Raw genomic sequence first — 15,407 nt, forward strand, 5'->3', positions numbered from 1 at the left:
GCAAGTAAAAAATAATATATATATATATATATATATATATATATATATATATAAATAAATAAATATATGTATATGTGTGTATTCCATTATGGAACTCCATCTTAATAAATAGTTCACAATGTATTCACTAAAATATTCACCAGAGAGTATACAATGTATATACACAAAAGTCCCAGGTTCCAACACCAAACAGACAAACAGGCATGTATGTTCATCTGCTTCAGACCATATTAGAATCTGCTCATCAATAGGACTTATTATAGTCCGGTTTATAACCTCACTTTGTTGCAATTTGTTACAATTACCATGACTTGTGCCAAGCATAATTAACATATAAAATGAAAAAACACACAGAGAGCACACTTACCCCTCCACTGTGGACAGGTTGCTTAAAGTGCTCAGGCTCACCACCATTTATAAAGGAATCAGCTATGTGTATGGCAGGAAAGGACGTCACGCGCCAAACCGCCGATACACATGCTGTCGGGCGCCGCGTGTTCGCGGCGTCCGGAAGATACTACAGTGCGCATGTGCGAGGTATCTTCCAAACGCATGCGCATTGCCTGCCTGGAGCGCACGTCAATAGAAATGACCTGCGGCTATAGTTTGTCTGTTTGGTGTTGGAACCTGGGACTTTTGTGTATATACATTGTATACTCTCTGGTGAATATTTTAGTGAATACATTGTGAACTATTTATTAAGATGGAGTTCCATAATGGAATACACACATATACATATATTTATTTATTTATATATATATATATATATATATATATATATATATATATATATATATTATTTTTTACTTGCTGATACTTTTTAAGATTATGGGGTGTTTTAGCTGAATGTAATTATGAATATTTGTTTTAAAAGATTTGTATTGCACTTGAAAAAGGGCTTGTTGCCCGGAACGCGTGGTGCCAAATAAAGTTGCCTTTCCTATTCCAAACCGGGTGAGCGCTGATTTTCTGCCTTTCTCCGCGAGGCTGGTCCTATATTTTGGTTGTTGTCCTGACGTCTACGTGACTGCCATCAGCGGCTGCCTGCCAGTAACACACTGGTTCTCTGATTGCTACGATTATAGGTTGTTGTGTCCTACACAACCTAGCCAGGTGAACGGACACCTGTATTGTTTTTTCCATACCTTTTTTATTTCCTTTTCATTACATATACCAAAGGTATTACACAAGGAACGGCTCGGTGCCGGGGTTTTTTTCTTTTCTTCTTTGTTGCTTATAATCAATGTCACTCTCCTAGGAGAATTAGCAGGGTTATAGATTTGATTTTTAGTTAACTCTAAGCCCGGAGCCCAACATGGCATAAACACTGCGGAAAATAAAACGTGGCATTTTACACTCACTGTGTAGTAGATGAGATTCTAGTGAATCCCGCGCCCACACAGTGGTAAAATATGTTCAGTGAAGTTCATGTACATTGTGGTTTTGGAAATCACAGCATGTTGATTATACCTACAAAAATACTGGCGGTTTCCCTATAGGTATAATAAAAGCAGGAAGTCAGCAGAGGAAACCTTTCCTTGAAAGCACTGTGGGTAAAGATAGTTGTGACAGCACCATTTTGATATTTATGTATCTCATTCCAATTTGTCCCCTCTATTAATCTTTTCTCTTTTATTAATTTTCTGATTAGCGATGAAGACCTTTATCGGGATGAAGAAGAAATTAAAAAAGAGAAACTCCAGAAGGGGTTTGCAGGAACGCCTGAAAAAGACCCAATAGGTGCACAGCAGTTTTATAATGTTTCCTCTTTCCCTTTACTATTCTTTTCCTAAAATTCTGTAGAAATCATTTTGTACTTCTGTGTTTTGAAGATCATCTTCTAATAAGAACTTTAATCCTTTTTACACAGCTAATGCAGAAGGAATGGGTTACAGCCTGTCTGTTTACACAGAATGTGCACCTGACTTTTATTACTATGATATGTACTAAAATATTTTGGGGAAGCAGAATTTCCCCTTTATAGACCTGTACACACAGCCCACAGTGGAGGGGAGGGAATTTATTAAGGCTGGCATTCCTTTCTCATCCTTAATAATTCTGGTGCGTCTTGTGCCAGAAGGGGGTTTGAGGTTGTTTTGTGTGTTCAACATTTACCATATTTGTACTGATACGCAGAATATCTGTGTTATATCAGTTATCCTAAACTGCAATCTCAAAGTTATATAGTTTTATGTTTTAATATTTTTAATCTGTGGTGAATGTATGGTGAAATGTGAAATGCATGGAGTCTTTTACCAGTGTGAACAGTATTAAACCAACAACATAGATATATGTGAATGTGTCTGCCTTTTGCCCCATGAAAATTGTTTATTTCAGTATTGTAAAAAATGAATATCTCCGCCATAGAGGTACAAATTTTTGTGCAGAAAAGGCGATGCATTTAGTTGTGCTTGACTTCTCAGCTGTGGTGTTAGCTTACTATGCTTCACCCTGGTGACTGACTCCCTTTAAGTATGGTACCTGCTCTGGAGCTGAATGACTCCAATGATTTTTTACACAGTGGAAATCCAGCAATAATACCCCTGATTTGAAGATCAGTCCACTTTGAACTAATAGTTTATGAACTAGCCATCACTGTTCTGTAGGTTCCCAAGTCTGTAATAATCGTGCAACTATTGAAGCTTACCTGTGGCAGACAGTGACTTAGGGTATGTTCACATGGCATAATTTGCCTTCCGCCTGTGAACATTATGTGCGGCTAGCTGCAAAGGGATGCCGTGCAGCGCATCGGCATCCCCTTGTGGCATTCTGCTCCAGATTAGACCCAAATGAATGGGCCAAATTGGAAGGGAGCCTATGCTTCATAATATGAATTATCTACCTTTCTCGAGATTATATTCTACTTAGGACAGTCCTTACTCAATGCCAATGGTTGTGTGACTTCACCTAAATAAATAAATAAGACAAGTATTTAGTGATAATGGTGCAAAATTAAGACTTATTCATTTGTGTAATTATATTGTCACATTTTCCACAGGGATTTATTACTAATGTTAAAAATATTTTAATGTCTTAGATGATCTTAAACTAGGCGTGGGTCCGGAAGTTGACATTATAGAATATTGCCAAAGGGAATGGAGAGGAAAAACAACAGTAGCAAGGAGAATGAAAGAGGTATAATATGTTTACAATTCGTTTCTGCATCATTGTTCATTTGTTTGCAAGTGCTATATTAGACCAGGACTGACAATGTAAGGTACCACTAAATCAATAGGGAATCGGGGTGGGAGAAAAAATAATTTGGGGACAACAACAAAATGACAGTCTACAAAGTTACAATGAGAACAGGAAGTTGCTCCCCTGTTCTCAAAACAAAATATTCTACTAGTATAAAAAGACAGAATGTCAATCTCCTGGATATAAAGCGGAACAAGTAGGTATGATATGGAAAAACAACTAAGCCCTATTGTGAAATAGTGTATACCTATAGTACTGCTGCTCAAATTTCAAATACAGTTACAGGAACAGTTTGTCTTCAAGAACATTACCAATTAATGTTCTAGATTAGTTTCACCTCTGCCAAAACAGAATCCTCATATAGTGTAACACCATACACCCTCATTAGAGTTAAAGGGTTTTAATACACTCACAATAAGTATAAAAAATAGATCTTTTCTCACTAAAATGACTGCTACACCATGGTCTTGCTACTGCCCAAAAATCTGCTAGTAAGAATCATATGGGGTAGATGGGCTGCACGGACCACCACAGTACATTCTCCAGGGGAGTCATGAGCAAAACAAACAGCCAAGGCAATAGTCACTTTGAAGGTACCTCCCCCTGGTACTGTGACTTAAATTAAAAACCAAACCTTGATGTCTGCTTGTATGTGTTGGGGATGTACAGATATGAAATTTTCCTGTATCTCAAAATAACTATTAAGGGAGGCATCTGCTCAGTCCATCCTCCACAAATAGAATCATTTGTCTAATAACCACTTGAGGCTAAGGCACCATGTATCGTCCTGCAGCAAGAAAGCATGCTTATAACTCGTTGGGCTCCAGCCTGAAATAAGGATGGCTCTGAAAATAGCCTTTATCCTCTCTGCTGCAATAAAGTGCAAAGATTTATTCACCTCATGGGAACATTGATATTTCTCCCTGTTGGTGTGGAAAAGTTCACCCTCAAGGAGTCATTGTGTACAAAGTTTGAGATGCATTGAGGTGAAAAATTGAGATACTAAAACCTTTGAACATGGGGAAAGACCAAAGACTGTTAGTTGATTTATTGCCTCATTCTGTGCACTGGTAGCCCATTATCTACAAAGAGCATTGTGTAAAGAGTGTAAGAGAGGAGTAGTTATTTCAGTGTTTCGTCTAGCAGTCTCTTCTCCCCCCTCCTCTACTCGTAGACAAAATTGTAGATAGTAACTCCAAAAAGCCGAGAAGAAATCATATATAATTTTTTTTTTTCTATCAATTCTTTATAGGGAGCAGTTACAGAAAGTCAATACAGTATAGGCATCTTAAGAATAAGATAACTTCAAAGGGTGAGGTTGTGAACTTCTCCCACAACGGGTAGAATTTTTATAACACACAAACTAACAAAAACAGGGGAAGAGGGGAGAGAAAAACCAAGGGAAGTGAGGGGAGGAAGACAAGTGCAAGTATACAGCAGTACAATGAGATGAGGATAATCAGGAGCAATAAGGTCTGTTAAGTGAATTAGCAAGAACTCTGGTGTTTGTAGTGTAACCATGGGGACCAGATTTTTAGTTATTTTTCCCTAGAGTGGGAACACCAGCTCGTGAGTTCCTCAAATCTACATATTTCATTAATCTTTGAGAACCAATCAGATATTGAGGGGGGGGGGGGGGTCAGGTTGCAGCCACTTGAGCGGAATTAGTAAATAGGCAACAGAGATCATATGAGCCACTAAATTTTTCTTGATAGATTTCTCGTAGTTACCCAGTAAGCCTAATGTGACCTGAGCAGGGGTAAGCTTAAATGAAGCGCCAACTATAGTGCATAAGACCAGATCAACTTCCGACTAGAAAGGGGCCAATTTGGGACATGACCACCATATGTGCAGTAGAGATTCTACCCCTTCTAGGCAACGACAACAGGCCTTTGAGGGGGCCAACTTATGCGTGAACAGGAACTCAGGGGTTTTGTACCACCTGGATAGTAGTTTAAAATGGTTTTCCTGAATTCGTACACATGAGTAGAAACCATGCGAGGAGGTTAAAATGGATTTCTTCTCGTCTGACAGAGAGATAATCAATTCTTTTTCCCAGGACAAAATGTAACCCGGACAGTAAGATTCTCCTCCCGCTACATACAGCCGGTGTAACTTCGAGTTCTTTCTCAATTTTGGTAGAGGGGATGCTATTGTTCAAATTCAGTACAAGAAGGGGCGAGTGATGTGTTGGGTCTTAAACTGGATATATATCCTATTGAAATGAGCTTGGTGTAAGTCAGTGATATGTTTTTTCAGAAGGAAACTAATCTGCTCACTTTTTAGGGGAGGTGAGTGGTCGGTTAAGTTTCTAAGTGGAGTCTTGTCTAGTCTCATCCAATGGTCCGTGATAATATCAGGGGACTCAGTCAAAGAGTAAGGGATCAGGGAGGAAAGCATCATAACTGAAGGAAAGGGGGCTAGCTTTGGGGCCAAACGACCCCAGGTCTTCGATGGTGCCATTAGTAGAGGGCTATCAAGTTTAATACATGCTCGATCCGAGCGAGAGAGCCAAAGATCCTTCATGAAGTTAGCACCATACTTGGCTTGAAGGAAATTTGCCACAAAGGGGTTCCGAGATGGGCGGACTAATTTCAATCATCGGTTCAGTTTAAGTTTCTTATACTCAGATGTACTTATGTAAAATTGGTTTTTTTTTGGTTTTTTTTTTTTAAGTCTTATTTTATTAAATTTTTACACATTTTTTTACAAGTACAACTAGAAAACAATATCAGAAAAGTAATTGAGAACAAAAATCCACAGTCTAAACTTGTAGTCGAAAAGCATTAAACAATATTACATTCTGAGTCCAAGAAAAAGAATACAGCAATTATACAGAACAACAAAATACACATATCAAATCGAGTATCCTGATGAATTGGTCATTTATACAATCCGCTTATTGTAACCTAAAACAAAATACAGGGAATTGAAAGTTAAGGCACAAAATCTCCGGGTAGAAGACAGAAAATATTAGGGGGGGGGGAAGAGAGGAGGGGGGGACTTATGTAAAATTGTTTGTTACTGGGGGTAAGGGATGATCTATGATAAACCTTCAACCTCCTCTCAAGAAATCATGCTGATGCCTGATCAAGAGATTCTAAGATTGTTGCATGGGTTACGAGTTGGATAACAAAAATATAGTATCCTGCATTAAAGGGGTGCCATAATATATACAAATAAGCATATAAAGTTTATATAAAATACAGTACTGCTATAGTTATAGTCCATTTTGAAAGTCCTATTTCTAAAGCTGCCTCATTTTTTGGCAGTGAAGGTGGACATGGCCTTTAATGTCCAAATACTGCTTTTGCTTTATGCCGGTTTACAGGCTATTACTATGTTGCTTTACAATGAATCAACAATGTCTTCAAAACCTTTTAAAGCCAAGAAGATTTGGGCTCTTCGTTTCTGTAGTCTTTTGCTTAGTCTTGTATTTGGGAGCATGTTATTTTGTTGTGCAGTACTTAATTTAATATGACTTTTTTTTTTTTTCAGGGTTATGTACAAGTGTCTAACTGTTTTGGTTCCATAAGACGTGTCAGGGGAGACAATTATTGTGCCTTAAGAGCCACCTTATTCCAGTGCCTTAGTCAGACTACAAAGCTCCCACAGTGGTTGGCTGATGAAGACCTTCCTCAAGTATGTATTGAAATGTTTTAACATTGGGTAATCCTTTGTTTGGCAGAAACATACAGTGAATCTCTGATTTGTTGAGGCTGGTTTAGCTGGGCCTGTTAGTGCTGTCAGAAGATCACTTGCATTGCTATGTCCCTAGAACGTTAAAATGACTATAAGGAGAATTAGGGAAAATAAACTATCAGCATGCCTATGTAAGTCTTTGCTCCCTGGGGTTGTTGAGAAAAGTTTCAAACAGCTGAACTGATCTAACATTGATGATCTATAGTAAGGATAGGCGATCAATATCTTAGATTTGGGAAAACACCTTTTGGGGGTAGGCCCCATGTTGTGGAAGCAACACTTATAGGAACCACTTCTGTCCAATCCACCCCTGGCTTTGGCTCAAACTACAGAAAAATCTTCAAACAAAAAAAGCTGCGTATCTGCAATGTAGTGCCTTTGTATAAAAGTTTGGTCATATGATCTTTGGATTACAGCAGAGCTTTGCATACTGTAACTCGGGCCTCACCAGTTAATTTACAGCGATGCTCAGGCCATTGGTGAACCCTTATGCCACAACACTCAGATGAATTAAATTTGTCTACAAAATGCCATACAGCATTAACAGTGGTATAAAATGAATGAACTATTTTGCTCAAAGCAAATGTGATTTATAACAGTTCTCCAGTGGCTCCAAGCTCACACAATAATGCGATACAGAATAGAGTACTGTTTCAAATATATGCATACTTGCTCCAGTGGTATATGTAACACGTCACACACCATTTACATGTCATAACCCTGTTTACAGGTCTGCGCCTGAGCAAACTGAACCACACCTCATAGTTAGAGAAGCATTGGTCTAGAGCAGAGGTCTCAAACTCAATTTAGGTGGGGGCCGCTGAAGGTAGAGTCTGGGCCACATCAGGTTTTCCACAAGCTATACTCGCCGCAACAAATTTATCTCTGCCCAATTTTATGATGTCTCAGCCCATTCTTATTCATTTTTCATGTGCACCCACACAGTATAATCCTCCTACAGTCACCCATACATTATATATCCCCACCTTATAATGTTCCGTCCCAACTGTCCCACAGTGTTAAGTCCCTCTCCTGGTGCCCCAGTTTAAACTGGGGGAAACTAGAGGGGACGTGAAACTTGGGCAGCTGGAGGGGGACATAAAACAGTGGGGGTAGTTGGAGGGGGGCAATAAATTAATGGCAGCTGAAGTGGGAAATTAAACTGGGGGCAACTAGAGGGGGACATTAAACTCGGGAGGCTAGAAGCAGACATTAAACCGTAGAGGTAGCTGGACGATGACAATAAACTGGGGACAACTAGAGGCAGACAGGTCCCCCTTCAGCTACTCCCACAGTTTACTGCCTCCTCCAGTTGTGCCCAGTTTAAGTGCTCCCCTTCATTTACCTCCAGTTTCATCTCCCTCCACCATTTCTCCCCCAGTTTGATATCCCCCTTCATTTTCCCCATTTTGTGTCCCCCCTCCATCTGTCCCCAGTTTCATATCATCCCTCCATCTTCGCCAGTTTCATATCCCCCCTTCATCTGCCCCCATTTTCATGTCCCCACCTCATCTCTGCCCCCAGTTTCATGTTCCCCTTCCATCTGTGGCTCCAGTTTCATGTGTTCCCCCCTCCATCTCTGCCCCTAGGTTACTGACACACACACACTCCACTCTGCATCTCACATTTCTTTCAGTACTACATCTCTTCATCTTCCGGCCGGCACACTAAGACACGCCTCCCTAGTCACGTGACATCTGACGTCACACACAGGTCCTTGAGTTTTAAACTTCAGTAGTACTAGCTTTCCACCGATCACCCATCACTTTCTATTGCTGTTATAAGAGCGGGGGAGTGATCGGAGGAATGTTTAAGTAAAACACTAAAGGGACATGCAGGGAGCTGCGCGGGGGCTGCAAACTATTGTCCTGAGGCCGCAGTTGACCCATGGGCCGCAAGTTTGGGACCCCTGGTCTAGAGTGAGTAAATTTGGTATTCCTTCACCAATATTTCATATGTTTCGTTTGGGCTAAGTTCACGTGTTTCAGGCGCAGATCTCTTCTTAAATCACGGGATGAAAAAGTGACCAAACCTGACACCCAACAGACATCATGATAGTCAAAGGGGTCCTGCGGGCTCCGTCCATGTCCTCTATTTTGTGGTCCATTTTTCCATTCTTCTGTTCACCTGGAGCAGATATGAACTTGGTCTTCATAGTTACATATTGTCATTAACAATAGAAATCTGAAGATGTTAACACTACAAAGATAAAAAAGATAGAACAACTAGAATGCCCTACAGCAGAGGACCCTTTCTTTGTCCATTCAGCCCAACAATTCCAAGCATTTAGCCCACAATTTTTTTTATTTATTTATTTTTTTTACTTTTCACTGTCTACCATTTATTTGTGTAGTTCTGTTTGTCAATTGTGATTTTCTGTGCTCATGTACTGAAGTCCCATTCGCTTTTAAGGTTATCATGTAAACAACTCCTAAAGCTCAACGATATAGACTAGTCCTTTTTGCTATATGAATATTATGTTAGAAGCTACGTGTGTGATGCAGGTTTTGATATGGAAAACCCACATGAAATCAGCACAGAAAATCCATACGCCAACTCTTGCAAATTCCTGTGCAGATTATTACGCCAAGGTTGGGGTAACCGGTTGTATCTCCGGTTCTGAACCTTATGCTCTACATCCGTACAAATCCTCAGATTCACATGCCGCCAGATAAACTGTGATAAAACTGAAGATCTCGAACTGGTGTACTGTGCTGTGGTGCACCTTTGGTACCAAGCCAATATGTGCCACTTTATTCTTTCTGCTCCCTACTAACCACTTTTTATAAAAGAGGGTGGAGTGAGTAGATAACATTAGTCTTAAAGGGGTTGTCCAGGATAAACTAAGAATTTAACCCCTAAACTAAACACTCTTCCCCTTCTAACTTCTAATTTACTTCAATTAAAACAAATCCATAATTAACCATATCCCCGGAAAACAACATCACCATCACTCCCATCCCCATTAATATTTAACAAGCCTTCCTGTGTCCGGCAATGGCTCCTCCCCTCTTCGACTCTGCTAGTAGTGCCTGGAATAGGTTAGCTGGGGAGACGGAGGGGCTAGTAATGGGCGGGATAGCTAGGCTAGTGAGACAGGGGGAGGGGCTAGTAGTAGGTGGGATAGTTTAGCTAGTGAGACAGGGAGGGGGGGTATAGCGGAGTGAGAGAGGAGGGGGGCTGAGTGAGAGGGAACTAGTGTAGAAGCTACACAGAAAGCTACACAGCAGGAAGTTACACCATGTAAATAATTGCAGAGCATGCCTGCAGCAACCAGAGACACCTAGAAATTCCTCTAAACACTGAAGGTATATGGGTGTACTTATTAACCCATTACTAACACTAACAGACTTTTATGAAAACTAAAGATTTTGTGCCTAGAAAACCCCTTTAATAAATTCAACCCCTCTGTTGGGAGTGGGAGTAGTTTAAAGTCTGAGATATAGCGAAAGTGATACCCTTGATCTCCTATATAGAGAACACTGGGGATCATTCTGTATGAAATCTAGTGTGAAAATCTAAAGTAATAATTGTGTTTAAAATCTGTATTATACTTCTATGAACCCTGGATAACGTAGCTCCCTTGACTGTCCAAAACTCCCAACACAGACACTGGCAACCTTGGCACACTAATACTGAACAGTCCACAGCCATAGGCTCCAATGTAATGTCTATATATATAAGACACCACCATGCAAGGATATAGCCTTCTGGGCAAAGGCAATATAAATAAATTCACGAAAAAAGGATATCCAGCCTCTTCTTCCGGTGGTGGATTGTAACTTCTAGGCCTTGGGCAGAGCAGACTGCGCATGCCCACAGGCCACGAGAAAATGGCTGCTTACAGTACTGTGCACGTGAAGTTATATTCCCTCTCCTGAGGTCATCTGGAGCGACAGGGACAGGATGAATCCCATTCCCTTTGCTTGCACTGTAAAACGCCGCGATTTTTCCCGCAGTGTCTCCGCTGCGGGCAAATCGCGGCGTTTACGTCCCGTGGGGCCCCAGCCTTAAAGGGGTTGTCCAGGTTCAGACCAATATTTAGAAAAAATGTTAATGTTTCTATAATGACTTATTTTTATAATCATCCACAGCTTAATAAACTTTTAACTAAGTGGAGTTAATGATGCGTTTTATAGTTTGGGTACACTGTGTTTATTGGCTCTATAATGGCATTACATTGTACAACTTGTATATAGTAAGTGCAACAAGCCATTATTACTCTGGAGTAGATTGTTGAAAGTTTCCTGATATCTGCATTTCCTTCTGTGTATATCAAGATCTTTATCTTTATTGCTGCTTCACAACTTCATTGTACTGAGGTCATATTAAAAAATAGCTGCCATTGAAAATAATTGCCATACCTATAGAAGACAGCAGATGGCAGTATGCACTCTACTTCTACTGTGTCTCCTATCTGGCTCTTACTAATGTGAAAAACCTTGAAAAATAATTGTAAGGTTATCCTGCTTAAGCAGTAACATAGTATTATAGCTCTGTACTTCGTACCGATTGGCTTTAGCTTTAAGAAGTGTCAAGGTTCATAAACAAGACCATATTGTAACTGAATGTATAGTATGGTTCAGCACTCTATGGCTGGTTTTAAGCTGATTCTCTTCATCTCTTACCACCACAGACATTTTCCTGTCATTATTATTTTTGTACGATCATAACATTTACTTTGCTTCTGTTACATTTTCAGGTCCTAAAATATATATATATATATATATATATATATATATATATATATATATATATATATATATATATATATATGGCTTTGAAAAAATATTTCTATGTGTTGCCATCTTCCAGCAGGTATAACAATTTCCATGCATGACTTTCTTTACAGGGTACTTTTGTTAAAAGGATTTTCTGGGTCAGTTTAGTGCTATTGATGGGTTAATTGATTGGGTGGGGGGGGGCTGATTTCCCCTGTAACTTGGGCTGGTACTTTTAGCCTCAGTTGCAGGAGGAACACAGCCTCATTCCCATAACTATAGCGCTTATCCAGCAGCTATAACAGACTCTGATCCATCAGAGAGGAGCCTCGTCATAGCGGTGCCCATGGATGTGTATAGAGCACACATTGAGCACTGTATACACAGCGACTGGGAAGGCAGGGACAGTAATAAACCTTCCCTGCCTTCTTTATGGGAGCTCCTGCTATAGTTACAGCCGGCTTCCTATTTCAGCAGCTGCATGAACAAGGAAGCCTCTGTCTGGAAGTTTAAAAACGAATGGGTGGTCCGGTAGTGGCTTAAAGAGGAAAAAAAAAAAAGTATCCTGGTCATCCCCTTTTAAGATCCAAAATGCGTATTACTTTCCCAGCAAGAACTAAAGTTTGTGAAGTTGTAAATGAGTCCTCTATTCATTAGTCAGGTTAGAAAAATAATGACAATTTTAAAACTTCTATTTTCTCTATTATAATTCATTCATAGTTGCCTGAAAAGCTTGTGAAAAAGTACGACTGGATTAAGCAGTGGAAACTATGGCATTCAAATGGGAGCAAAAAACTTTGGGTGTGGATGAAGGAGTCCTTGGAGCTGCTTAAGAAAAAGGTAGACTTATTGTTTGCTTTTAATGCACAAAATCCTATAGTCATTTACTAATTCATTTAGGCCTTGAGCTGAACTCTGCTAGAGTGGTGACAACCAGTTACAAAGTTATTACATTATGTTGGTTATTTATCTTCCATATTAATGCTTTTGATGCAGGTACCAGCAGCATTACATGTTTTACTCCATAGTCTTGGTATATATCATGAACTACAGCTTACAACTCTTGCCTGTTGACCTTGTTAAATATAGTGTAACAAAAAATGTAAAAAAAATAAAATAAACCAGTATACAAACACATACTGGCCACATAGACATCCTTTTAAAATACGCTGAACATTATGCCATATGGATATGTATACAATATATTTTCAGACCAAACGACTGTATACTTTGCCTTGCTGGGCCAATTCTCACTATAGGGGATGTTGGCGTTTCTTCAGTGCACTGCTGGTGCTGGAATTGATGTCAAATCCACTAGCAGATGTAACAGCCTGTATCTGCAATACGTTGGTGAAATACAGTCTTTTGTTAAATGGCACCCTGGACCCACCAGAAAAATAATTTCACCTGCTGCCTGGCTCTTGCCTTGAACTTAGGGCCAGAGATATATGGTCACACAGCTGCAGGCCTCAGGCAGGAGCTAGACACTAGGACATGATTGGTGGGAGGGGGATCCCCACTTTGATATTCAGAAGGTGGAGCTGGGGAAGGAGAATACTGAATGGCCTGCCTCTGTGTCTGTGTGTCTTCTCAGCCCCCCAGTTGTATCTATATAATTATAACCCGGGTAGTTTGTTAAAATCTTTTTCTAGTTTATTATATGGATCTGTAGACTGGTTGAGACTTGGGGTCTGCAAGCCCATGGAAGCTCAGGGGCCCGTGCATGGATGTGAGACAGTCTGAGCTGACCCTAAAGCCATGTACCCTCTAGTGGCTTTGGTAATTTTTGATATTAGTGCTAATGGCTATTTACAAAGTCCTCCTGGTCATGGTAACTAAGGAGACTGATCAGCAATGGCTTTCTGATTTGTTGGAAAAACATCAATCTAATATTCATCACCTGTCAATTTAAATATCTAAGTCTATGTTCACAACCATGCCAGGTGTTTGTCTGCTGCATGTCTGTAAGCAATGGCCAAATAAAAAAAAGTGCTGCAAGATCAGCTATGTCTGGAAATGTCCTTTAAAAAAATGGGCACCTGATAGGCCCCATTATAGTCAATAGGATGCCTCTGGATGTTTTTGTATCCGCCATTATTTCCATCTTTCATCGGACCATTTCTCCATTCTTCTGGCCCTCCTTCAGACCAGAAGCATGCACTTCCTTTGTCAGATACTGATATAGCGTCCAGTAATTTTTTGTTAGTGACCTCCTTTCTGTAGCTGCAGCACTGTGTGAGCAGAGTGTGTTTTTGATGATTCTTGATTTATGTTAATGCTATTCCTACATTAAACAGTAAAGATATTTTAGCAAAAAGAACATCTGGGTTTATCTTACATTGCTCTGCTAATCTGCTTTGAAATGTCACCGTAATGTCAGTAGCCAGCTGCCATTTGTACTGTTTTGTGGTCCTTTTGTCAGATGTTCGAAGCAAAAGATACTAAATCAAAAATTGTATTTTTACATTTTCTTTATATAGTGTATCCCTTTCTGTACTCTGGGTCATCCATGCCTGAACACTTAGGCCAAATGGATTGCTTTTCATTCAAGCACAAAAATGGTCTAAAATGTAAAAATAAATACAATAATTACATTCTGTAACTCCGAAATAGGTACTACTGGAAATGTGGTATTGGATATTTGCCTTTATTAAAATAATCTAGCCTTTGGCTACTACTTACAGGTACCACATCTTTGCTGTAAAAGTTATAAAAATATTACATATTATGTGGATTAGTATTCTGCACATTTGCACACTTATGTTATGGCTCCATAGTGTCTTCTTCATTGACCAGTAGTGCTGAACATGTGAACTAGTTCAAGAAATCCACAAATGAGGGTTAGTCACTCCAGGGTATTCAATAAGGTATATGTTACAAAGTAAGTGATTTGGGCAGTATACAATTTTTGCTAGAAAATTCTGCAAAATGGTCACTTATTTTTAGAGATTTGGTCTCCTTTACGTACCATGTGATTCCAGACCAAAATGCAATGTTTTTTAATTAACAATTTTTCTGCTTTTTACCCAAAAAACCTCTATAAAGTTCCTGCCATTACCTGTCTTTGTTTTAGCTAATTTATAGTTCACTCCCTGTTACTAGGGTAGTTTAGTCTCCATAGATGAAAGAAGGATCACAGTGAGTGGAAGAGAGAGGGGCCACTCTTCACACAATGAATGCAGATGGGAGGGGCTTATTTACCTCACAGAAGTCCATTATCTATCCGCCAGAGTTACATACAGGTTTTGCACAGACAATGATGATTTATTGTTGTCTCTACAGCACTGCTCCTTTCCCCTCCTCCTTAGCAAAGCTCCAAGATTCTGCAGGAGGGAGGAGAATACTATAGAGCCCCATACCTCAGGATCCCTTGGAGCTATTAAGATGATCTTGGATTCATTTTTAAAGATGAGGCTATCAGAGGATCATCATGATGGCCCTTTGTTTGCTGTTAAAAACGATGTTGGGAATTGAGATCTGCATTGCAAAAACTATTTAAATTTGGTGTCCCTGGAACCTTAGTGATCCATAGAAAATAGGTGTCATTCTGGCTGCACATAAAAGCCATAAAAACAGACACTTATTCACACGGCGGAAAAGCTGGAGGAAACCTTATCCACTTTCTGAACATTCCATGCGTTTAGCCGCGACGGGATGCTAATGCAACATCGGCATTCTGTCACTCCTGATTAGGTCCGTATTAATGGGCCTAAACAGGAGTGTCTCTCGAGTCGTGGCAAAATAGGTTATGTTGCTTCTTTTTTCCGCCACCAGCTAGCGGGAAAA

General features: G+C 39.8%; 1 protein-coding gene across 2 annotated transcripts in view; it reads left to right on the top strand.

Moving 5' to 3' along the window:
- The window catches only part of OTULIN (OTU deubiquitinase with linear linkage specificity), a 39,169-nt gene that overhangs the window by 19,262 nt on the left and 4,500 nt on the right, over nt 1–15,407 (top strand). For both annotated transcript variants that reach the window (XM_075270974.1, XM_075270975.1), the window contains exons 5-8: nt 1,652–1,740; nt 3,038–3,135; nt 6,697–6,840; nt 12,342–12,461. In XM_075270974.1, coding sequence (XP_075127075.1) covers nt 1,652–1,740; nt 3,038–3,135; nt 6,697–6,840; nt 12,342–12,461 — 451 coding nt within the window. The remainder of the gene's footprint in view (nt 1–1,651; nt 1,741–3,037; nt 3,136–6,696; nt 6,841–12,341; nt 12,462–15,407) is intronic.

The sequence above is a fragment of the Leptodactylus fuscus genome, chromosome 4, assembly GCF_031893055.1.
Source record: "Leptodactylus fuscus isolate aLepFus1 chromosome 4, aLepFus1.hap2, whole genome shotgun sequence".
Taxonomy (NCBI): domain Eukaryota; kingdom Metazoa; phylum Chordata; class Amphibia; order Anura; family Leptodactylidae; genus Leptodactylus; species Leptodactylus fuscus.